Here is a 26,935-nt window from a genome sequence, read left to right as displayed (position 1 = left end):
CTTTACCATAAAATCTGTTTTTGAAATCCTTAAGTAGTATCTGGAAATTACTTAAGTCATGTATTTAATTAGAAAGCATTTACTTAGAAAGGAACCTCACTGTGTCACTGCCTTGGCATAGCAACAAACAAGGTACTACACTTGAGGTTTAAAAACACTAAAATTGTTTTCAAAAAGTACAGGACACTGAATTTTTTCTTAGTCACTGAATTCCTGAAAGCAAGAAAGGAACTGCCTTACTTATCACTTTTACAAACCTGTCTTTCTCTTCTTGATTTAGGAGAAGTGGGGTGAGTTGCAAAGAGCTGTCCATAGATTCCTTTCAGTTCAGGAGTAAAAGGAATACAATAGCTAGTACACTGCAACTTTAGTTTTTTTCTATGTTTGACAGACATGGCTGCATTCTGAAGAAGCATACCATAGTCTCTTTGAAGAGGCAGAGAACAGCCTCACTCACTGGCCTATGAAATTTGCTTGTGCCTTACAGCTAGGTCTAGAGCTAGGAAAGGAGAAAACGTGGTTGTTACCTATGGTAACTCTGTCTTGGAAGAAAGTGTTTCTAGTTGGGGTACCCAATTCATACCTATTCCTGCACCCATTATATCCTCTTTCTCCAAAAATTACTGCTTCTATGGGAGTTTGGACCCTCTGGATGCAATACAGCACAGACAATACAGCAATTAAAATCAACTGTGTTCACTTATACAGGCCAAGGAGCTTTCTGTCAAGGTAAATTCACTGCTGAATTCAACCCCAGCACACTATTCTGTTGGGTTCTTCTGAAATAGAGACTCACTCTCCTTGCATGAAGGGAGAAAAGCAAACAACACTGTTCATAATACAACCCTTCCAACAGTGGGACAGAACGCTTTCAACCATATGAGTCTGCTTGTTAACTTGAATCTTCAGAAGCCCTGCTTTATGTGTCCCCTACCTTCAGAGATTAGGCAGGCAAGAAATGGAGACAGATTATTTCCTATGTAACAACTCAATCTCCAGAACATATTCCCTAGAGACATCTGTATAGCACATAAAGCTTATCTCAGATAAGAACCCTATTCTCAAAGGATCTTTACTGCTGCTTGTTTTTATATGCTTTTGATTACAATTGTTTATTTGGGCTATTTGTTAAACTTTCTTATACTGAATTTTGGAGTATGGGCCCATATGGGTAAAGGCAGGATATATGTATTCAGAATTAATAAAGGAAATTGTATACAAGGTACATAGCAGATGCTATCAGTATTTGGATACACAAAGCTTCACAAAAACAACAGTTGCTGCCCTCCATGAATCTTTTGTTCTGTGCTGCAAAGAGAAGGAATGAGAGAGGAAAAGATACTACCCAAAAGAGAAAAGCATATAATGCAATGGTAAGACAGGAAGGAAAAAGTCAAGCATATGTGAATCTGGATTTTATGTGCACTATTTGTTTTGCGTTTATTTATTGTATGTAAGCTGTCCCGAGGCTCATGTGAATGGGACGGCGTACAAAAATTCTAAATAAATAAATATGTGACAAGTAAGGGACACTGATACACTAACCATTTTTAAAGATATGTAGACGGGCAAAGACAACACATGATTCTGCTTCTGTGGGACTATTCTTGCACTTCATCATATAGCCATCTAATGTCAATAGTCCTACAGAAGGTAATATCAAATGCTAACTGCTGATTGAACAAGTAATTTTTCTATTATTTTTACTTTAAAGGTATGGGCTTTAAGATATCTATTATATGTTTCTGATTGTTGTGGGCTGCTTCAACAGTAGCAAGAGATAAATCAGCTAAATAGCATTTGGTCCTTCACACCAGGTTTAGTGGCCGTATTTTATTTAAGAGAGTTACAAGTATACAAATATTAACCTGCTACATGATCCCATCCTTCAGACAGACTCAAAAAGACATTTTTTAAACTATCATAGTTAAAGAAATGGGGGAGGGCAGGGAGAAGCAAAGAGAATACTAAAGAGGTAACACAGAGACAAGTGATGAGGCTAATTCAAAGTAAGGATTTTTTTCCAGATTAATTCACATACTTTTCATACATGAGAAAACCTCCATGTTGGAAAGAAGCCCATGTCTATCAGCTCTACTTTGACATTTGACACATGCTTGCTAAATGAGGCTTCAGTATGCAAATAGCTGGAGTCCTCTCTTATATTATACATACTTGAAATTGTCTGTGAAGCTGAAATTAGTTGATACACTTTTAACTTTCTAAATTAAATCCTATTTAGGCATCTTTTCTAATCATATATCAATGCAGCAATGTGCACAATCTTTTAAAAACAGGTTTTTTTCTGATGCCATTCAACAAGTTTTCATAGCTGTTCATGAAGTAATTATTCTACTGTGAAAGCTCTATTTCCCCTTCCTTCCAACAGATTATGCCTATAGACATTTTGTAGCTATCCTGCAGTTTTGAGGACTAAATAACCTGGGCCGAATTTACAGAAGTAGGAATTATCAGGATTCATTAGTCCTTTAATGTGACAAGATGGAAGAACCAACACAGCAATACTAAAGGTAATAACTGCAGTAAAGGTGGTACAATAATTTGGTCTGGTCGCTGATGCCAGTCACACTATGGCACAAGAGATTAAACTCAGCTGTGCAATGCTACAGAATGAAAAGATACTATGCAAGGTATTTTTTAAAGGTTTTCACAGTTAAGAATTTCAAAGCCAAGAACTCACTAGGATAAGTATTCTGGAACTTAAGAGGCAACCCTCACTGAGCATGCTTCAAACTACATGCATGTTTTCAATACAAAATCCAAGTCATCAAAAGTAATTATGACTATGCAACAAACTGGTCACAGAAATCAAATGAGCCTGCTACATTGTGTTCTAAAAAAAATACATACCTTTTCCTAAATGTGTATTTATACTCATGTATCTAGCAGTTCCTGTAAGGCTTTTATGTTCTCGGTATGGTATGTGCTTCTTTGTCTCTGGATCTATATATTCTTTTGCCAAACCAAAATCTATAATATGAATAATTTGTTGAGTTTTATTTCCTGGTCGTCCTATTAAGAAGTTTTCAGGTTTTACATCTCTGTATATTAAGTTCTTTGAATGAACATACTCCATTCGAGAAATCTGTTAGAGTAAAAGAACTGTTTGTTAGCTTTTTAAAAAACAGAACAAGTAATAGAGTAAACAAAAGCAAGCATTGCTATATCTTGTCTTTCCTGAAGGAACATGATTTCTCATATGCCAAATTAAACATGGACACTGTCTTACTAAATTTTGCTTTAGTTAGGTAAACAGGAGTAGGAGGTCTTTTATGGCCAGTGAGTAAACATGGCAAGGTTTTTCAAATACTCTGTTAAAATAAGAAGTGATTGGCATCCTGTGCCACCACTGAATTTTTCATCTTGAGAGGGCACTTTTAAAAACCTTGAAAAATCTGACCAAGATAAGAATGCTTGTTTGCTTCTCACAGAAAAACCTGAAATATTTAGTAATAAAGAATGCATTTGCCAAGACAATTTACATAAAATAAAAATACAGCTTGCTTCTTTCTAGTACCAGCACTGCCTTGCAATTTAAGTGACTTCTGGATAATAAAAAGAGCTGTGAATATTACATAAGTATTCACCTGTATCACTTCAGTGTAGAAGTAGGTACTAGGTACTGAACTCAGCATCCTTAACACTATGATCTGTTTTGAAACATTTGGCTGGTGATTCTATAAAAGCTGACCTGGCTCGGACAGCATGACAAGCCACCATGGTTTGTTATCTTAGGTGGTTGTGTCATGAAAGCACAGCCCAGGTAATTCAGAGATTTCCTTCCCCAGATCCTCACCCTGAGCACCCAAGGGCTGTTGCTGTGTTGCCTAAATCCAGATGACAGAACCTACCATGAATGAACTCTAACCAGCAGCAAGTCTCTGGCCAAGAGCAGCAAAAATCCCGTGCCCCTCTTGACAAGTGGCTGCTGGATTAGCCCCACAGACACCAGCTTTGAAAAGTGCCCATGAGGTACACAGGGGCTGCTGCCAGAAGCTTCCCCTCAACAACACAGAACAATGATTTGCCAGTGGCTCAAGAGTAGACCTTACAATCTGGTGGCAAGGAGGATCAGCATCTCTTCCTCTTGCCAAAGGAGCATGTGTCCATCTCAGCTCAAGAGCTGACCTATGACGCTTCCCCTGTGGATCTACTCAGTGGTACAGGGCAGAAACATGGAGAAGATCAGGGACCCTATTGTCTCCTACTTACTGCCCAAGAGTAGGATGTGAGTCAAAGATCCACTCACCAGCACTGTTCTGCGCCTAAGGTGGCACCACTAAATAGATCGGGCACCCTTAAATCTGTTGAAAAAGAAGGTGGTGGGGTGCTCAATCAGCTGCTGCATCTTCCCCATTAAGACGGAGACAAAGAAGCTTTTTTAAATTCTTCTTTAAATGATCCCATTACATGTAAAGCATGAGTCTGTTTGTGCATCAAGGAATCTGTGACAGCTTAAGCAAACTGAAATCAGCTTGTAATCTCAGCTGTTAAGGGGCCTTGAAAAAAAGGTCAATCATCTGTCAAGTTCAACTTCATTAATCTGCCCACTATGGCTTATTACAACAGTGGGCTGTCGTATTGTTAAAACTCAGCCATTGTCTCTCATAAATTCCCTTCTCCTATGCAGCTACTCCAACACTTCCTGAGTGTGCTCCAATTTTCCCGATTTTCAAGGAAGCATGGGAGAATCAGAGAATATGTCATATTCTGCTCATGAGATCTCAGGATACAAATCTTTGTCTTCCAGCATTTAATTATGAACTGAAGAATAATCCTTTGATTCTGCATTTGCTCAAACACTATTCAAGCCAATACTGTAGAAGGAATATTTAAGAAAAAATGAAGAAACAATACTTACCAATTGTATGGCTATCATAAGAACAGTTTTCAGAGAAAATGTCCTATCACACAAGTCAAACAAGTCTTCCAAACTAGGTCCCAGTAGTTCTAGCACCATGGCATTATACTTGCCACAAGGGCCAAAATAGTAAACCTGAGGTATTCCATCTGAGAAAGTGAAAAGTAACATTGATTTTGACAACTGCAATATCATTGGTTGTATTTAACTCTTTAAAAACAATTTAATCTATCAAGTGGATAAATATATTAAAAACTTATCTTACACAAATATTTGCATGTTTAAATTGCTTAGTACTACTAAGCTCCTTCTGAGAAAAACATAGCTTCTTTTAGAAAATATTTGATTTACTAAAGAATGCATTAGTTCTTTTTATGGTATTTTTAAAACGTTTGTAGCTTGGAGGCTCTCCCTGATCCATCTTTGTCAGTCGGGCCTCAGGTGTCCTCTGTGTCTTGATGTGCCTTCTACCAGCTTCAGGAAGTGGTCCAACTACAATCCGATAGCATGATTTCAGTAAACTATGCTCTGATACTCTCTAAATTATATTACTACAATGCACACTATGTGGGACTGCTCTTGAAGACTGTTCAGAAGGTAAGCTTATGAAGAATGTGGCAATCAGCTTAGTAACTGGGACCCATAGGTCCAGTGTATAAGACCAGTTCTGGACTGCTTGCATTGGGTGCCTGTATGCCCAATTCAAGGTTCTGGTTTTACCCTATAATGCCTTACATAGCTTGGAAGTACAGTATCTGTTGGAGCACTTCTCTGAACTCTTGATATCTGGGATCTTCCTCCAAGTTCCATGGGGGGGGGGGTCAAAGGGTGACAAAAAAGGAAGGGCTTTCTCTTTGGTGCCCCCCATCTATGGAAAAAAACTCCACACTACAGCTAATTCCAGGTTAAGACAACCTTTTATGCCAAGGATTTTAAAAATATACTTGGATATCTAGGGCTTGAGCGGATTACCAATGTTCTACAAGACTATTTTTAACAGTATGTTTTTAGTTGCTTGTTTTGTGTTTATGCTTCAGCTATAAGTAATGCAGAAATGAATTAAATAATAATAAATGATAATGTATATGTAAGAATATGCACACTTTAAATCATGGCTTTTTAAAAGACCCATTTATAATTATATGAATTATGCACAGTAACTTTACTGCAGAAATAATCACACAGACACAAACTTTATCAAGCCCAGCTTTTAAGAAGCCTAAGTAAGTCTTAACACATTACTTGTCTACTTAACAGTTATCATGAACTCCAATCAAGATGAAACAGGAAGTTACAATCCTGTACTAGAATATTAGAGCTGAAACATTTACCAACACAAGCTACAATTCCAAGCATTATGTCTAAAAGTCTTGATTTAGTAGCCAGCCAATCTAATAGCCACCATAACAGATTCAAGGTTGTGCAAATATGTTATGGAACCCTAGAATAAGAACCTAATTTAGCATTGGATCAGCAAAGCCCACCTAAATGCACTAGTAGATTATTCTAACAAAGTGATGTAAGGCACTACAAACTGGACTATCTATAGATAGAAATACTACATGTCTTAAAGCTACTCATTAGCGTGCTCATTTCCTTTGGGCAAAAAAATACAAATCTGTGTTTAAAGCTAAAAGGGCTGACTGAACAGTTTTTAAAATCAACGTTACCTTTATTGTACAAAAATGGGAGGAGAAATTAAAGAAAGTAACACTTTTGGTAACACTGCAACCCTATCCTTGAGTTACAGCAGCTACACAAGGATAGGACTGCTACTAAATTCCTATGTTGATGTAAGTACAAATTACATTGGTATTGTGAGCTTATCTTGTTTTTGTGACATAGTTATTTCCTGTAGCCAAGCCAGAGCACAGAATGGGCAGTGGGAAAGAAAAGACAGTTCCATCAGACTACCAAAACTATTTTAAGCCCAGCTACTTGTTATAAGAAGTGTAAGTTTAAGACCAGATGCTTAAACTTGCTTTTGTTCTCCTTCCGCCCTATCCCCACCCCCTTTTTGTATTTTAGCATATAGGCTTCAGGGCTGACTTATCACTTATATTGTTCAGTGAAAATTTCTGGCTGAAGATTATTTTAATTTAGTTGGGATCCCATTGACAGTTCTTTTTGTCATGGATAAGACGGGTCAACGAAACAGCTGTTAGCACTCTGTTCGCTTTCACTGGCATTAATGGGCAACCTAAGACAACTGCACACATATACATCCTCAGATTCCATTCTACAGCCAATCACAGCTAATAACACTAAGACTATATAAGCTGCTACAGGAGAACAGTGTTCTAAATTCTTGAGAAGCACAGGTCCTGAGCTCTTTCTATCTTGATCTGAAGTATGAATTTACTCAGCTTTCCAAAACCCCACTTCTACATTTCAAGCTTTGCTTTCCTCCCTCCATAGAAGAAAACACAGCTGACACATCTATACTTATTGCAACCAACTAATATATGTCATGTTTAAGTATTAATTAGGTATCTATATAGACAATGTGTATTTTAAAAAAAGTCTGCCTGCAAAAGGAACTGAACAATTGTAATGGTCTTGAAATGTTTGGTCTTGAAAATGAAAAAAAAGCACCCCTCAAAGAACAGCACATTAAGGAACACTTCATGACTCAGTCTGAGTAGTAGTATAGCTCATTACAGAACTAAGTCCTGGTGGTGAAGTGAAATAATGAAATGTATTCTTCTGTAGAAAAGAAGCAAGCCTAGCAACAAAGTAAGAAGGTAAACAACTATTAGTCTTCTGAGAGCCCTGAAAGATATTCCAGATACAAAGACAAGTCAAGAAACTTTACTTCTCCAACCCAGGCTAAAAGAAGAAGGCCTATTCAACATGTTCATGAAACTGTTGAGTATTTTGGAGTGTTTTGCCATCAATCTGTTGATGACATGCAATTCTATTTCTCCTTTTCATCTTCAGCAGGTGAGGTTGTGGAGGTGCTAAACCAGTGTCGGGCCGTGCCATCAGACTGATTAAGGAGTAACAAACTAAAGTTCAATCTAAACAAGACTAAGATGGTGTTAATGAGAGATTCCTCTGACCAGACAGATGCAGGGGATTCCTAAATGAGGTCACACTCCCCCTGAAGGAACACATTTGTTGCCTGGCTCTTCTTGAAGGCCAGGTAGCATCAGCGGCTCAGAGTAACCCCTACCAGCTTTGGCTAGTGGCTCAGCTACACCTCTATATGGCCAGAGATATTAGTAGTCTATGCTATGGTCATTTCTAAGCTAGATTTCTGCAATGTATTTTACACTGGGATGTGCTTGAAGACAGTTCAGGAGCTGTTGGGCAAAATGCAGCAGCGAGATTAATGACAGGGACCAAATGGTCAAATCACATAATTCCAATTCTAGCCCATTTGAATTGGCTGCTTATATGATTCTAAGTCCAATTCAAGGTGCTAGTTTTGACCTATAAAGCCCTACATAGCCTGGGGCCAGAATATTTGATGGAGCACCTCTCCTGACAACAATCTACATGGACACTACAATCATGTTCTGGGGCCTCCCTCCAATTGCCATCTCCAAGGAAGGCTCGAGTGGTGGCAACAAGGAGAAGGGCCTTTTCAGTGCCCGCCCCCCTCCATTATGGAATGACCTGTCCCCTAAGCCTCTCATGGCACCAACCTCAGTATCCTTTCAGAGCCATGTTAAAACTCTCCTCTATCACAGAGCATTTAATTAGTTGTTTAGGGGCTTTGTTAGCTGCTTAACAGGTTGCTTAATTTATATAGAGTTCTACCTAATGGACAGTACAGAAATTAATTAATTCAAAATAATAAGGCCTCTCAGGGAGAAGATAATGGGAAAAATGTACTGGGAATGCAGGGACAAGTCTCAAAGGGCACCTCTTATCCCTATTCTTTGAGCATCCCAAGGGATGTCAAGCCACACAGAATACCTTCAACTCCTTTCCAGTAAGTGGAAACTGAATAACGTAACAGTGCTTCCTTACACAAGTAACAACAATGACTTCTGCACAGGAAATATAGAGTAAATATGCACTGCACATAAAGAATGCCTAGTTTTCTGAAAAGCCCCCATAGAATAGGTAAGGTAAGGGAAACAAAGCCACATCTGCTCATGAACAAATAATCTGCTTATTGCCAGTGCTGACCAAGGACTAATTAAGAACTCTTCTATTCAGGAGCAGGTCCAAGGAATACAAAAGAAATTGACTTAATAAATAGTAGCTGAAGACAGAATTCCAATGTAACTCCCTACAGTAGATGACTAGGTTTGATAAAATCAATCCCAGCAGGTGAATCCCTGAAACAGCTTCCCATTATACACCAGCATCACCATGTTTCCCTGTTCTCTACATAGGTAACAAGGGAGCCATCCAACATTCAGAAGACCAGGCAGTTTTTTGTCTACTGCCATGTAGATCACAAAGCAAGGTCCACTGAAGCAGTGATTAGCAAGAAGTCACTATTACTATGCACATTTGTGTGCATGCAGTATTCTAAAAGCTACGAGAATATAACAGGTACAACAATAAGGGAAATGGCATGTTAGCTTCTCAGAAGTTGCTGCATAATCAAAATGATTCAACAAAAGCTTTATTCCAATCATGCCTCTATTCAGGTAACCATTAAGGAAGGACGCCCTGCTCCCTTCCAAAATAGAAACCATTGATCAGGGACAGGCAGGTTTTACAAGAAGGTCCCCTTTCACTTCCAGTCAAAAGGTTAATGTACAGGTGATGATACAGGTTTCTGTTACTTAGAACAAAGAGTAATTTTACAGAACATGAACTTAGCATCCTACCCTGTGAATACGTACCTAAAAGACAAATGGGCTCTCCATGGGTTATCGCCACTTCTCTGTCAGTCCTCCCACAGATATCCTAAGAATACACATGTCATGTCTCCTGTTCCCACTGTGATTTCAACCTTTCTGTGATTGCCTTGACTTCCTCCCCATTTTTCCCATTGGAATATCTGATGTGACAGCTCCTCCAAAGCGCTCAATAGGGCGCTGGTAGAAAAAATTTTAATTTTTTCTACCAGAAATATGCATTTTTTCATTATTTTTTAAAAAATATTTTGGAAGGAGACTAAGTGTTCGGAGTTACTTAAGTATACAAATCAAACTACCTGAAAATAGAAGCCTTGCGTAGCCAAAGTCTGGGTAAATGCCTGTCACAGCAGGCATCCTATATGGCCACTGACAAAGCCAGGCTTCAAATATGTTGCTTGGCTTTTGGATCATAACTGACAGACAGTGAGCTATCAACTGCAAGGCAAAGTCATGAATAGGTCTTTGCTTGCAAAAGTGGGAACGGCACAGCTCTTAGGGTTCTCCACTTTTTCCCAAGACTCATGGTACTCTGGAAAATGGAAACACACAGTCCCACTCCTTTAATCAGAGAACTTACTTTTGACGGATATACTTTTTATAGGGCTAAGCTTCTCTCTCTCTCTCTTGGGGGGGGGAGGGGGACTGACAACAAGGACATATACAGGTTTCATTCCAGCAAGTCATATCCAGCCTTGCCTGATCAATTGTCATGGCTCTTGTCTACTGCACTTGGACAGCAGACACTTACCAGCACATTGGCCAGGCAAGGCTCCGCATTTCAGTCTTTTCTAAGTGCGCACCCGTGAAACTTCAAAAAGAAAAAAAAATACACACATTGTGCCACAGACACCCACATGGAGCCAGGGACTCTCACTCCAAAGTGCTGGCTGGCTGTTGGTGAAGCAACAATCACTGACAGCAGGAAAGGCAACATCACCAAGAGGTGGGTTGATACTGTTGAGAGGTGGCTCAAATCCACCTTCCTGTAAGCTCCCAGGTTTGGATGGTATGCAAATATAGCAAAATAAAGCAATATATTTAAAGCAACAAACCCCAAATAAAGCAATATATTGGCAGAAACAGATTGCAGGAAAGACCAAATAGGGTTTGTTATATAACAACAAGCAACCCTGCAAGAAGTGGTCTGGGTCTAGACATCTCAGCAGTCCAACCATGATGGGTTGCTGTGCTGTGGAAACCAAGTCATAGACTACTCAGGTTAAAAAAAAAATACAGCTTACACTGTTCATTGCTATCTGATGTATTCACTGAAAAGATTTATAAGCTACCTTTTAAGATAAACCCACCATAAAGGTGGTATACAGCACTATTTAAAACCACAGCACAGTCAACAATGATAAAAACAATGGTAAGAAGAAAAAAGGGCAAAATTAGCCATTAAAACTGGTTAGCATCATATAAGCTACAGCAGGCAACAAAATCCTAACTCAATTATAGGCCAAAATAAATAGGTCTTTAGGGACTGCTTAGAGGCCTGTAATTAAAGGGATATAATTATTAAGAAATGTAGGGGGGAAAACAGATCCTTGTGGTGCCCCAGAAACCAACCACCATAGATAAAGCAGTAGTGCCCCAGCACCACTTGAGAAGGAAATACTGAGACAATCATGACACTGTGTTTTCCGAACAAAACATGAATAAATGGTACAGAAGTATATCAACAATTAGTAGCATCAAAAACCACCAAGAGGTCCAGAAGACATGAAGTGTAGCATTCTTCAACTACACCCATACCCTTGAAAACTGAGGCTGTTTCTGTCCCAAAGCTGAGACTTAAACCAGAATGGAATGCATCTAAATAATTAGCAGCATCCAACATTGCCTGAAGTTAGGATGCTATTCCATACTCCAACATCTTGCCCAAAAATTGAACATGAAGATACTGTTCAGTAATTATCCAAAAACATCAGATCTAAATTTAGTTTCTTTAATATAAAGTCCTCATTGTTGATTCCTTCAAGGTTGCGGGGACTGTATTATCACACAAAGAGGCACTAACTATATCCAAGGTCCATTATCTTCCACCCAGCTCTGGCATATTTCAATTGTTATGACAGGCAAGGATCAAATAAACATGTGATCAGCTTCAAACTATCAAGCAGTTTGTACACGTGCTCAGACTGGACAAGCTGAAAGATATCTATAGCATGCTATAGCTCTATCCATTCTCAATTCTGCCAAAATTGTAGCATCTAAGTCAGAACAGATGTGAATTACTTCATCCAGGAACATATAGCAACTTGGTCATAAAAAGCCTCCGGGGTTTCCAACTTTTGCACACCAAGAAGGTCCTTCACCACTGGGAAAAATATTCTGCTTGAAGACACTGTGCATATAATCACCGAAGCAGCAGTAGGTTCTCCACCATTACGCTAACCAGGGCTAAGACAGACAAGCATCTGTCTTGCCTATTTAGGGGTGTACCAATACTTCATGCCTTCGATTTCCCTCAGACTTTCCCCCCATGATTTAGCACTTTCTTATATTTTTTTACCAATACTCTAAAATAAGGGAAAAGAGTTTGCAAACTACAGGAGTCATCCCCACTGACCAAATCAGAGAACTAGATATCACGAGCGCACCAATCCTGCCGAGTTGAACCTCTCACAGACCAGCAAAGCTAGGGGGAACTGGAAGCCTGAATTCAGCCCAGATGCCCTCCAGTTCAGTATATATGCTGCATATATCCTGAAATTAGAAGGTCATCCAGAAAATCCTTGACTAAAAAAGACTTATATGTCTGCAATCCTCCTCCTAATATACACAAGGCCCACAGTACTTGTGTATATTTATACCCAGGATAAAATAGAAGAAAGAGACCAAGTATCTTGTAAAATATGGTAGAATATTTATAGCAAATGAATGACCAGATTTGGTTAACAGATACATGCAATAACGAAAGCTAATTAAAAAAACTGTTCATATACCTTATTATTACTGAAATCCATCTACATGATATGAATAGAAACAAATAGCATTCATAAGTCTAATCACAAACAAGCTGAACTTTGTTACTGAATACCATCTCCAATAATACTTTGGTATGTAAATCTGTTGTGCTGTAAAATTATCATTAATTTTTGTTTATAGAACTATAATCTATAAATTATAGATTACTACAGTGGAATCATAATTAGTACAGTGGAAAACACAGTGAGAAACTATACCCTTTTATAGAACTTTTCTACTGTGGTTCAAACTCAGGTAGATCACAATTAAACAACTCCTCTACAATCAATGCTTTACACAAAGGCAATTAGTCACAATAGGCACTTGCCTTACTTACAAACCAAACAAATGGATTCTTCATGTTTACAAGCTACCTACCTACCTAATTGGTTGAAGTGCTTGTTCTGCATGAAAAAAATCTTGCCCTGAATCATGCTAAATCTCAAATTGCTTTCACACAGATGTTGCCATCTCAAATTATGGAAACATGCAACATAAGCAAGCAGAATGCAGAATGAACCTAAACTGCCATGCCTGTGCATGCTTACACTTTTTCACATGTGAACTTTGAGATGTTGCTATAAAATCCCCTACCATTTTTTCACTGTAATGTAAAGACAATTATGAAAAATATTGAAAGACGTGAAAAAAGGCTTTGTTAGGCACAGATATCATAAATAGATTTGACAGAAAGAAAGAATGCCTTTTGCTCAAAACTGCACTGGAAATATTGCCATTTTGGCTTATTTTCTGTTTTTAAATGGAGTCTACAAAGACTTCGAAGTGCTACAAACTTTACAGAGACAATGATCAATTTTTCTACTGTTTCAAAATGGAAACATATTCATTTTCCAATTACTTTTTGAGTAACAGGTGTTTTCACTCCTTGAAGAAAAGTACTGTTGATTATAAGTTGCTATGCAAAACTTTATCCCATAGAATATGGTTTCCATAATGCCAGTTAGAGGACCCACAATGCTATACAGTTTGCACACATCTATGTTTATGGCTAGAAATTGAAGCATTTTCTATGAATAGCTAGCGTCTAACCAAGTTGCAGTCTAATTTGCTTTTGTACTATACTGCAATACAACCCACATAAAGCCAAAAGCTATATACTGCAGCCACATGCAATTAAAGCCCAACAGCTCCTTCTGTGTTGCAAAGCAGCTTAGGGATGGGATAAGAGGAAGGAGGCACTTAATTTTCTCTGGCAGCTGCTTTTCCTCTGAAAAATCCTCTTCTGAGCACACTCACAAAGTAAACACAGATGTCAAACACTGGCAGTAGAAGCAGTTTGGTTGGTTGTTTCAACAGAGAACAGATCAAGCTAATGTTACATGTAGCTACAGTGAAATATGCAGTTTTGCCCTTAGTATTTAACAAATAATTGTGATAATTAACATGTACTAAAGATATTAAACATACGCATTCCTGCTATCACACAAATATTTATTTAATACACTATTACACACTAAATTATGTTAGTATATTGCCACTAATTTGTTTCTTTGAAATATTTCACATTCTGATACAATTAAATAATACTTACCTCCAGATCCTAGTTGCTTGTAGAATCTGTATTCCAAGTGTAGCTGTGGTGCTCTTGACTTCATTGGCTCCTGAAGAAATTAAAAACTTAATTTAATAAAATTATAAAAGCTAGCCTTTCAGTGACGCACAGGACACCAATAAAACTTAAGATTATACCTGTCTGTATACCTAAAATAGGACTATGTATGAGAAGCTCTACAATATGTACATACCTTCCTTTTTATTCAAAAACATTTATGGTCTTATGGCCATAATAGTACAGGCTTAATAATGTAATGATGTTCACAAGTCCTTTTGTATGTACTCTATATTATATACAGAACAGTCCATATTGAAAAACATTCTTTCACTACGAGTTCTTTTACACATGGGGCAGTAAAAGAAATGCAACTACAAGGATGACATATTGAGATTCCAAAGACAGGATTAAATTAGATTATCAGGAAGTTTTTTAATTTTGTAATTCGTAAAAGAATGAACACAAACTAGCAGAAGGTGGGCAGAAGTGCATGTGCACACATCTGGAATGTTGTACTGGAATCTGTTCCAAGCAGATGTAAATTCTGCTTGCTATTGCAGTGACCCTTATCCAAGGAAAATCAGTGTGTGAGAATCTGCTAAAATAAGAACCTGAGACACTTGCCTAACTAAATGCAATATAGGCAGTATTTTGGCCTCCTTGTTGAAGCAGGAAAAGGAAACTGTACAGAGAGATATATGGTGATACGGGATGAAAAATTTTCCATATTAGGACAAAACATGAACACAGAATACCCACACCAGCAGAAGTAAAAAAAAATTCTATCTTTCTGGAACCTATAGCAGTCTATCCTATCCACCCTACCATTTCTGACTGCCTTCAGCAAAGGGAGGAAAGCAAAACCAAGAAAAGCAAAAACTGCTACAATTCCTCAGATCTTCTCCTAAAGGCCATGTCAAGAAAGACTGGGGTAAAAGGAATGTGTGCCTGTGTTCTTCCTTCTCTAAAAATGAAGACAAAATTCACCATGTCCCAAATCCAAGACCTTAAATACTACCAGAATAATATCGCTGGAATATAAAGATGACCAATCAGTTCAGACAAATTTCTTGGGAAGGAGCTCATAGGAAACCAAAAAGCCTTGGAAGATATGGACCAATATATAGAGTACACAGCATATCCATGAATTACTGGAACCAAGACTCACTAGGAAACATCAGGCAAAAGCTCACAGCACATTGACAAGTGCTTCTATCTCTTATAAAGGAGATACTATTCATACTATTTAAAAAAAAAAAAAAAAGTTTAAAAATCCCTCTGTTCCTAACTACAAACCTAGCAGAAAAGCAATTCTTGTTCATATCTAGAACTGAAATAACAATATAAAAAACTATATAGCACTGAATTGAGAAAAGAACATTGTTCTTTACTATTAACGGGCAAAAAGACTAACTAGAGATCTATTCTTAAAACAGCAATCTGAACACAACTTAGCTGATGCAAGAAAGTACTAGAATGTTGTCTCCTAGTGGAAATTACTGTAGGTTTCAAAGTTTATAGCAATGCAAGCAGGACAGTGCTATATCAAGTCTTTAGCACAGCACTGCAAAGGGCTTAGATTCTAGAATACTTGTGGGAGGGGGCACAAAAGCAATGGTTCAGTGTTTAGAAATTCTACAAATATCCAGCAAAAAGTACCAACCTTTGAAAAACTCTTCAGAACACACAAGATTGCATGTATGTTCACACTAATAAAACCATAGAAATCCCTATATGGGATAGAATATAAAGGAATGCCATTTTCTTAAAATCATTTTCTGCTTGCTGGCAATGGCACTTACAGTGAAATCCTATACGTATCTTTTCATTATATCTATATGGTGGCCTGGTTCACATGAACATCATAGTTAAACAACTTTGTTTTAAGCTTGTTTGTTTGAAGCAAGTGTCAGATATGATTAGCATAATCACCCACCCCACTGCGACATGTTGGGTCATGCAGTGTTGTTGGGTTATCTGAGGCTGAGGTTCCCCTGAGGCTGTCCACCTTGGTGCAGATGTCATGAAAAACTGCAGTATTCCGCAAATAATGCCCAGTACCACAGTTTAAACAAGCCACTGTGGCTTGTTTAGTCTACACTGATTACACAAACTAGGTCACAGAGTTCAATGGGCCTTACATTCAAGTATGTCTGCACATAATTGGTTATAGCCTTAAGAGAAGAAACAAGACACAATATTATTCCTATCACTAGCATGTTATGATACTGAATAGTATCCACTACTCAGATGCTCTGCCTAGATGTAATCTGTATAATTCTGTTTATTTTTAATATTTATCATCAAGACACTATTCACCATTTCCTGTAGGAAAGTGACAAATGTACAAACATTGGTACAATGTTGTTGCATCTTGCCACCAGAAATTGCTTAAAGAAATGCTGAAGCCTTTGGAAGGCTGCCAGTAATTCAGTGTTGAACCAACTATTTAAGCTGTGGCAGTGTGAAAATATTAATGCTTTTACAAAGTTTAGCTAGATTAATTCAAATCATAAAATTAAATCCAAAATTAAAGCCATATCCAACTTTGTCAGCCAACATTAACTAAATATCAAGAATTTCAACAATGGAAAATGCAAATATTTATCACAGTATTATATATGAAATGCTATATATAACATTTAGATGGGTTATAAAAGATTTCTAGAGATACACTATGGTCTTGCTCCACCAAGACTGGTAGATGACAGGTTAGATAAAATAGTATAAATAACCATACCAGATTTTCAGAAGGAAGTTTCAACCCTTGATATGTGATGCAATTATCTGAAGCTTATATGTGCAAAGTGTCAAGCTAGAATCTTAAAACAAGTACTCTGATCAGAGGTTCAGAGGTAGTAATCTATCTTGAAAGGTGACTCATACTTTTGACTTCAATGATTTTAAAATCATGTTAGTTTAAATATTTTATCTTGAATAATAAATGACTTTACCCTTTCACTATAAAGATATGCCATGGAAAAAATGAAAGTAGCTTCCACAGTACAAATGTACACCTTTAAGTGCAACAGAACAGACAACTACAGAACATTGCCCAAAACAAGCAAATGTTCCGTTTGCTCTCCGACCTGGAAAGATTTGAATATGATGTTCAGAATTCTGAAGCCCACAGCATGATATATAATTATAGGTTAAAACTGGAGAAGCAGAAGTTTTAAAATGAAAAAATCTGTACATGTTCATATAGTTGCACACACCCACATGCACAAAGGCACCTACAAGAGAGGGGCTATGTGAACACACACTTTCATCTTTCTTACAAGTTGCTAGCCCATCTAGCATTACCTCTCAACATCCACACTCCTCTTTGTCTAGTCACTCAGAGTTCAAGGATGCCATTGCCCTTTTTGGACTCTTACAAGACACTTTAACAACTATGGAGTATGCCTGTGAAAGTGTCCCAGTGCATCATTACTCACCTTCTAGGTTTATGTCACTCTTTATATACTGACAGAGAGGGAGGAACCAATAATGGCAGCATAGACAGAATGTGGGATGCCATGTGATTTAATTTCTCAAGCCCTTCTAATTCAGTGTGCCCCAGTTTAGAAAACTACAAAACGCAAGCAGATTCAGTGGAGGAAAACTGATTAAACATTTTCCCACATTTATCAAGACAGGGTAGGGTAGTGCTATGAAAGCATAATGGGAAAGTCACTCTGAAGAAAATGCTCACCTTTTAAAATAAAATGAGAAAAATGCAGGTTGCTTACCTGTAACTGTCATTCCTCAAGTGGTCATTTGTGCATTTACACATATGGGCTCTGCACCTACGTGGAGCCTGTTGCCGGAAAGATTCAATAGCTAAGAGGATTTTGGCAGGATCCCCTCCCCCACCCCAGCATCCATATAAAAGAGGGGGCTCCTGCCCTTTCCCTCAGTTCCAATGAGACCATCCAGAGACATAAGGACTAAGGGAGGATTGGAAGTATCAACCTTGCGTTGAGCAAAGCAGTACTATATCCACATTAGGGAGCAATAGTAGCATGCCCACATTAGCAAGTGGTATTGTGGAAGGGAGACACTCACAAAAAGGACAAACATGCACAACACAAATACAGTTACTCCCAGTGGGTAGGTGGGTGAGTAGTTGAGTGAATGCACAGATGACCACTTGCTAATGTGGGCATGCTACTATTGCTCCCTAATGTGGATATAGTACTGCTTTGCTCAACGCAAGGTTGATACTTCCAATCCTCCCTTAGTCCTTATGTCTCTGGATGGTCTCATTGGAACTGAGGGAAAGGGCAGGAGCCCCCTCTTTTATATGGATGCTGGGGTGGGGGAGGGGATCCTGCCCTTTCCCTCAGTTCCAATGAGACCATCCAGAGACATAAGGACTAAGGGAGGATTGGAAGTATCAACCTTGCGTTGAGCAAAGCAGTACTATATCCACATTAGGGAGCAATAGTAGCATGCCCACATTAGCAAGTGGTATTGTGGAAGGGAGACACTCACAAAAAGGACAAACATGCACAACACAAATACAGTTACTCCCAGTGGGTAGGTGGGTGAGTAGTTGAGTGAATGCACAGATGACCACTTGAAATACAACAGTAATCAACCTGTCTTTCCTCTGCGTGGTCTCCATGCATCACACATATGGGTTCCAATATTGCCTCTGACTGCAAATTGTTCAGTGAAGGAACCAAGATCTGTTCAGATGAGTAAGAAATCAAATTTGAAAAGAGAAGAAATGCTCTGGGGGTGCAGGAAGGACAGCAAAGGAACTTCCCTAGGCACTGAAGAGGTCAAAGAACTGAGAGCAAGGGCAGGAACCATTCCCTTTGATATGGACACTGGGGTGGGGGAGGAGCTCCTGCCAAAATGAATAGCTACTGAATCTTCCTAGCAAGGTCCACATAGGCACAGAACCCACATGTGTGATGCACAAAGGCCACGAAGAACTGTGATTTCTCTCATCTTTGTTAACAGTTAAGATATTCAGAAGAGAAGCTTGAAAACAGTGCTTACAAAATTGTTCTATAAATTCAGCTATTCATTTGATGAAATCCTCACACCTAGGTACATACACTGTCAATCTTCCTTAGCAGGGATCTCATATTGCAATAAATCCAGGAATGTAAACTTGGAAATAGTGAGATTTTGTTCTGTTTAACTCTAGAAGCTTTCAAGATTTTCTAGAACCCACACAAGAGAAAGGGAGTAATGGATATCTAAGTGAGAGCAGGGATCTTATACCCCTGGTACAACTGAAATACTATAATACAATGAAAGGTGCAATTTCCACAATCATTAAACAATTCTTTAATTCCACTTAAACCAAACTTGTTAAAAATAAGCATTAAGGTCACGTTTATATTTCAAATAACAATTAGTGTCAACTTACCAGCTTAATTGCCACGTATTCATTTGTATACAAATTTTTTCCTTAAAAGATAAAAAGACAAGAATGCCAAATCATATTTTTGTGTTCCAAGAAAACAGCATACAGTTGACAAAACTGTGCAGTGCTAGTTTACCTAAACAAATGCATTCTATTTCTCAAACTCTTAGGTATCAGAGAAAAATCAACATTTTACAACAGCAGCCTCACACTGTAATAGATAAACCTTTTCATCACAATCTCTATCAAAGCAGTGTAATGAGTTCCTCCTAAGAAGAACTGAGAGCTTATCAAGAGCTTTATGTTATACTAAAATAATTTAATTTCTAAAACTAAATTTACTTTTACCATTTTAAGTAGATCAGCAGCATTTAACTTTGACAGGGACCTGACTGAAATAAGTACCCTGTACAAAGAGCAATTTTTGTTTTAATATTTAATGTTAGAAATATTGAAGTTCATGCATTTCTTCCTTCCTGCACTTTCATTTGGTATATTTATATTCTGCAGCTGCCTTGAGATTATTAAGAACACAGTATACACATTCTTTTCAAATGAACAAATTAATAAAATATACTTTCCCAAAACCTCCAAAGTGAAACTTCTCCTAGTGTTGTCTTTTTTTATTTTTTACAAAAGGGGGAAGTAGCAGAGAGCAACCATTGGGAGAGGCAATCGTATAAGGGAAATAACTATCAGGAAGATTCCAACCAAGTGTACCACTGCGCTCATTCACCCATCACCTGTTTTCTGTTTCACAGGCAACAGACCAGTGACACTGGTAGCACACTTGGCCATTAAGGAACCCTGAAAGTACAGACTGAAAGCCCTCCACTTGTTGCTCAACCTCCCAGAGTGCAGTTACTTATTTCTCACCACTTGGGAAAGGCAAGGGATAACCCAGAATCATCTAGTCCCAGGAACAAATCTTGTTCCACAGCCACGATTTAACATACAAGTTGGTGCCCATCACTATATCTTATGGCAGCAAATTTAACCATGGGCTTTATGAAGAAACACTTCTTAATGGTCATGAATCTCCTCCACATTCAGTCAAGAAAACAAGATGACTGCTGGAGAAAGCAGTCTGCCCCTTCCTCCAGCATATATCAAGCACAGAATTGCTTCTTGCTGCTCTATGCTGAACATGGAAGAAACAACGTATCCTCCTCCCAGTCTACCAGAGAAACCAAAGGGAGAAGTCCATTATACCAGCATAACAACAAAGCCTGTTGATATTTCTATTTGTGCCCCCCCCCACCATTTAAGAAGAGTCCCTCCTTTGCCAGCATGAGGAGTAAAAAAAGTAATCTACTACTTTTTTGAGGAGTTATTGTCAAGGTTATACAGGATACTGCTTAACATTTAGTGGAATTATAGGAAGTCTAGGAGTTTGGTGAGGACAACTATTGAAAAAAATTCAAAAAGAATTGGGCAGACACTGTGCCAGTCTAGACAGCATAATATACCACACACTGTGAATTGCTTTCACACATGCCAGCTGCCATTATGAATATGCAACCTCTGTCATGTGAACTCAAGCTTGAGGAGCAGGGATTATATGAGGGTTAAAAAACCTTCACATAATGCTGAAACAGACCATGGGTTTCCATATTCATAACAGTGGCTTGGATGTACAGCTCCTTGAAAGCAAATAAACCTATGGTGTACTAAAGTGTCATTGAAACCAGTGCACTCTAAGTTTGCAGATAGCACATGTACATCAACTGTGTGGCTTGTTCTTATCAAGCACACTACAGAAAACCATTTATAGAATGTTTTCATTCCTGCCTTTAAAAGAGATTAATGAATTTTAAGACAGCTTAAATGAAAATAATTTCTGCAGCAAAAGGTGGAAAAGTAGAACAAGTGCAACCAGTTATAAAGCAAAAGATGAAATTAATTACATTTGTTTAAATAAAATGTTTTAGAGCGATAGTGCAGTTTAGCTTATTGAATGTTGGACTTACTACTGAAAGAGTTCAACCCTATAATGAGTGACTAAGTAGCCTTTGGCTTGTCACTCTTTCTCAGCTTCACTTGTTTTAGAAAGTTGTTATAAAGGATAAAGTAACATAAACCCAATTGACTCACCTCAAGTTCTATGAAGTACAAATACGATAATTTTCTAACAAAAAAATGGAATATTGTACATTTAAGATGAAGGTTTCTTCTCTTTTGGTGTGAAGGAAGGATGCAGCTCTAAGTTAATTCCCCCCTCACCCAGAAAAGGTGGGGATAATATGACATAGGTTTCTACTAAGAAGTCCTTCCCTAGCTGTGCTATTATATATTTATTTCATTTCTATACAGCTTCATACTGAGCTCTCTGGGTGGTTCACAATGATGTATAAAACCAAACAATAAAATACATCTCATAACCAAAGAGAAAGGTCTTATATATTACACCCCATCTCAACATCAAGATATAGTGAGGGATTAAACTAAGAGATTAGTCCAATAGCACTCTATGCAATTCAGCTACGTATCAATAGGATGTGATTCTGCTGCCTACTTCACTTGCAAATAGAAGGAACCTTTGAGGATGTGTCCAGCTTTTTATTTTCTGTTTGCATTCAGCAATAGCACATACACATACTAGCCTAAATATTAGCGTAGGAATGAAAGCTGCTCAGACTATGACAGAAGTAAATATGCTGTATCTCCTGTTTCCCTAAGACTGCCTCTGAGGAGGTACAAGCAGCCATATGCAAAGCCTGATTAAGATGTTTCAAGCAGGCCATGTGGCAGGCCTACAGATCTCTGCAAGGGATATTCCTTAATGCAAGTGTTGATTCAAGTTGGTTGCAGAAGAAATGCTAAAATTATGCTGTACAACAGGGAGCCTCATTTCAAGGTCAGCTTTCCTCTTGAAAATGTTTTCATTGTGCCCAAGAGGCTCCTTACATGGTCGATGGCAGTGGTGGCGAACCTACGGCTTGCGTGCCACAGCGGGCATGCAGAGCCCTCTCTGTCGGCATGCAAGCCAAGTCACCCCAGCATCGCCCCAGCAGCCGAGAATCGGATAACAGCGTACATAGGGGCCATGCGCATGCTCGGAAAGGAGTAGTGGTGCCAGGAGATGACATCACAAGCCGCAACTCCTTAGCCGCGACTCGTCCAAGCTTTCACATGGCCAGTCAGTGCACTGCCAAAGATAGATAGATAGATAGATAGATAGATAGATAGATAGATAGATAGATATATTTGCTTGGACTGGCTGTGAGTTGTTTTTTCTAAACTAAATCCTCAGTTTTCAGGTTTTATTGCAATGTTGGCACTTTGTGATAAATAAGTGGGTTTTGGGTTCCAGTTTGTGCACTTGGTCTCTAAAAGGTTCACCATCACTGATCTATGGGGGTTTTTCCAGGTCTGGAAGGCCCAAATGGCTGCTGGAGCTGATATGTATGGGTTCAGGAAAAGGGCCTAACTGATATCCCAAATTTCAGCAATGGCCAACTTGGGCAGGTTCCAACAAAGGTTGTGATTGGTGACTCGATCTAGTTAAGTTCTGGAGTAATCCAAGCACAAACTTTAATCTGCATGGTGAAAGCATTAAAGTAGTTGTGCCTGAACTGTAACAATGCTGGGATAGTCTCTGATAAGATCTTAGAGATGGAAGGAAGTCTGCTAAGAGTACTCCCATTATGAGCACTTCAGCTATGGGTGGTATACAAACATAATAAACAATAATAAACAAATAATGAGTCCCAGAAGCAGCTTCCTCAGAGCACAGCTTACTTTGCACCACACATTTACTTCACACCATACATTATTTCACGCTACAAATGCATTGAACAGCTGTCATTTCCTTCACCAACTTAGGAGCAGTTAACTTTCACTGGAGTCATAACAAAGAAAGGAGAAAACTGACAATGAATGGGAAGCCAACAGATGAAATAAAAACAAGCCAATAGGAATGATAAAGGTGAACAGAAATTGGAAAGGAGTCTATCAGCACTGAGCAAAATGCATGTGCTCACTGCCTTTCCTCAGGGATGGTGGAGTTAACTCATTTCGGGATACTTCCTCACTCTAAACAGTTCTAATAATTTAGAAGATAAACGAGTTCACAAACACTCAATTTTTATTATTTGGCTGACTTTTAAAATGCTGACTTAAGCAATGATTTATCAAATCCGGAATAAGCACTGAAGTTACATTCTCCTTCCTCTCCCTCATGTACTGGCCTTTGTGCTTCTATTATAGTTTGTTTAAACCACAGTTTCCTATTGGGCCTGAAATGGGGAACAGCAGTTTAATGTTCATTTACTAACTAGAATCTAAGATTAGGATGAAAACAGAATTTCCTAGTCTAGTTGGTAAACAGAGACTAAACCTGTTTCAGACATAATGGCAAACTGTGGCTTAAAGAAACCACAACATAAGCAGCAGGGTTGGTGCACAAAGGAACAAGGGGAAAGAGCAGTCTTGAAGCTTGTTCCTGACTTTGTAAATGACAGAATTCTTTTATATTACCTCGCCGCTGCTCCGCCGCCCGCTGCTGCCCCGCCACAGAGGCCAGAACCACCTGCCCAGGACCCTGCTCTGGCCTGCTTCCCCTGGCACGTGTGAGAGACGCGCCGGGACGGAGTGGGGCACGGGGAGGGGCCCTGCAGGCCACAAAGCACCGGTGGCGACCGGGGCCAGTGGCCTCAGGCTGGCGGCCAAAGGTCGATGGCCTAAGGGCGGTCGCCGTTTGGGGGCCGAGTGGGGGGCTGGCCTGGCCAGGGGCTTTGGCTGTGGTTTGGTTTTATCTGTGGGCTAGTGGAGGATTACGGTGGATTATGGTAGGATGTTTTTAATGGTTTTAATTGTTGGTTTTAGATTGCTTTTAATTGCTGCATCTCGTGCTTTACTATGATGTCGCCTGGGGAGGGCGGGGGCGCCACCATCGGGGTGGTGATGGGCAATGGACGTTATGGCACTGGGGGTCTAACGGGTTAGCATAGAAGAGGAGTGACAGATGGTTAACACCTGTCCCTCTTTCCGGTTATTCCCCCAGCCGGCGGATTCCAGGTAGACTTGTCAACTGCCCCCTGGGCCTGTCGATATTGCTGCTTAATGCCAGGTCGGTCCAAAATAAGGCAACACTCATCCAAGATTTGATCATGGATGAGAGGGCCAATCTGGCTTGCATCACAGAGATCTGGGTGGGTGAGGGGGGATGTTTCCCTCCCACAATTGTGCCCGCCCGGGTACCTGGTCCAGCACCAACCACGCCTGGAGCGGAGGGGGGGGGTCGCTCTGGTTTATCGAGCTTCTATTTCCCTTATGGAGCTTCCTGTCCTCTCGAGGCCAGGGCTGGAATGCCTCCACTTGGTGTTGGGCGACCAAGACAGACTGGGGATTCTGTTGGTGTACCGTGCACCCTTCTGCCCAACAGACTCCCTGCCTGAGCTGACGGAGATCGTCTCGGACCTGGTGTTGAAGACTCCCAGGATGTTGGTCCTGGGGGACTTCAATCTCCATGCCGAAACTGTTCTAACCAGGGCGGCTCAGGACTTCATGGCCTCTATGGCGGCCATGGGGCTGTCTCAACACGTCATTGGCCCAACCCATGAACGTGGACACACTCTGGACCTAGTTTTCTCAACGGGGCAGGAAGAGGGTGATCTGAGGGTGAGGAATTTAAGTTTGATGCCCTTGTCATGGTCAGATCACTTCCTCATAAGGTTTGAGCTCAAGAGCGGCCTTTCCCTCTGTAAGGGTGCGAACCTGATTGTATTGGTCTGCCCCCGGAGCCGGATGGATCCTGATGGATTCCTGGAAGCTCTGGGGGATTTTCCAGTTGACAAGGCTGGTGATCCTGTCGATGTCCTGGTTGAACTGTGGAATGAGGAGATGACCAGGGCTATTGACACGATCGCTCCCAAGCATCCTCTCCTACCTGGCAGAGCCCGTTCATCTCCTTGGTATACACCTGAATTACGGGCGATGAAGCAGGTTCGGAGACGTCTAGAGCGTAGGTGGAGGAGATCACGGGGTGATTCTAACTGAACACACTTAAGAGCCCACTATCAGGCCCACTATCAGGCCCACTATGTGGCGGTGAGGATGGCGAAGAAGAAATTCTTTTCCGTTTCCATTGCCTCCTCACAATGCTGTCTGGCGGACCTCTTTCGGGTAGTGCAGGGGCTGGTACATCCGGGCCCAAAGAAAGAACTTGTGCCACCCTTGAAGGCCCGCTGTGACGACTTTGCCAAGCATTTCAGGGAGAAAATTGCTCAGATTCGCCACGAGCTTGACTCTACTACTGAATCAGATTCTACTGGGGAGATGCCATCGACACCGTCGAGTCCACAATTAATGGATGAATTTCAGTTGTTGCGGCCTGATGATGTGGACAAGGTGCTTGGACAAGTACGTCCTACCACTTGCTTACTAGACCCATGCCCATCTTGGCTACTTAAGAAAGCCAAGAACGGGATTGGGACCTGGATCCTGGAGGCGGTCAACGCCTCTTTTAAGAGACGGCCGGGTACCTGCCCCTTTAAAGGAGGCGGTAGTCCAGCCAGTCCTAAAGAAGGCATCTCTGGATCCAGAGGTGGCCGCCAATTATAGACCGGTGGCCAACATCCCGTTCCTGGGCAAGGTGCTAGAGCAGGTGGTGGCGGGACAACTCCAAGCACTCTTGGATGAAACTGATTATCTGGACCCATTTCAGTCCGGCTTCAGACCCAGGTATGGCACTGAATCTGCCCTGGTCGCCCTGTACAATGACCTGTGCAGGGAGAGAGACAGGGGAAGTGCATCCCTGTTAGTTCTCCTGGATCTCTCAGAGGCTTTCGATACCATCGACCATGGTATCCTTCTGAATAGGATAGTGGGATTGGGAGCTGGAGGCACCATGTGGTGGTGGTTCCGCTCCTATCTCAATGGCCGATTTCAGAAGGTGGTGCTGGGGGACTATGGCTCTGTGCCATGGCAGTTATGCCATGGAGTTCCGCAGGGCTCCATTTTGCCCCCTTTGCTATTTAACATCTACATGAAACCGCTGGGAGAGGTCATCAGGAGGTGTGGGCTGCGGAACCATCAGTACGCTGAGGATACCCAGCTCTACCTCTCGTTTTCCACCAATCCAGGTGAGGCAGTGGCTGTGCTGAACCGGTGCCTGACTGAGGTAATGGGCTGGATGAGGGCCAATAAACTGAAGCTCAAACCAGACAAGACGGAAGTCCTGTTGGTGGGTGGCTCAGGCCTCGGGATGGGGGACTTGGGCCTTGTCCTAAATGGGGTTGCACTCCCTCTGAGGGACAGGGTTCGCAGCTTGGGAGTGCTCCTCGACCCTGAGCTTCTAGAGACAGCTCAGGGTC

General features: G+C 40.2%; 1 protein-coding gene across 15 annotated transcripts in view; it reads right to left on the bottom strand.

Moving 5' to 3' along the window:
* CSNK1G3 (casein kinase 1 gamma 3) overlaps positions 1-26,935 on the bottom strand; it is a 77,984-nt gene that overhangs the window by 25,969 nt on the left and 25,080 nt on the right. For 12 of the 15 annotated variants that reach the window (XM_044445869.1, XM_044445864.1, XM_044445868.1 and 9 more), the window contains 4 exons: positions 19,623-19,663; positions 14,231-14,300; positions 4,883-5,031; positions 2,872-3,106 (listed from right to left, as the gene is read on the bottom strand). In XM_044445869.1, coding sequence (XP_044301804.1) covers positions 2,872-3,106; positions 4,883-5,031; positions 14,231-14,300; positions 19,623-19,663 — 495 coding nt within the window. The remainder of the gene's footprint in view (positions 1-2,871; positions 3,107-4,882; positions 5,032-14,230; positions 14,301-19,622; positions 19,664-26,935) is intronic. The other 3 variants (XM_044445870.1, XM_044445872.1, XM_044445871.1) reach the window with 1 other exon arrangement.

This window comes from Varanus komodoensis, unplaced genomic scaffold, assembly GCF_004798865.1.
Source record: "Varanus komodoensis strain SLA01 unplaced genomic scaffold, ASM479886v1 scaffold5, whole genome shotgun sequence".
In the NCBI taxonomy this organism is placed as follows: Eukaryota; Metazoa; Chordata; class Lepidosauria; order Squamata; family Varanidae; genus Varanus; species Varanus komodoensis.
Note: the sequence above shows the minus strand (reverse complement) of the source record. Positions and strands in the feature narration are given on the sequence as shown.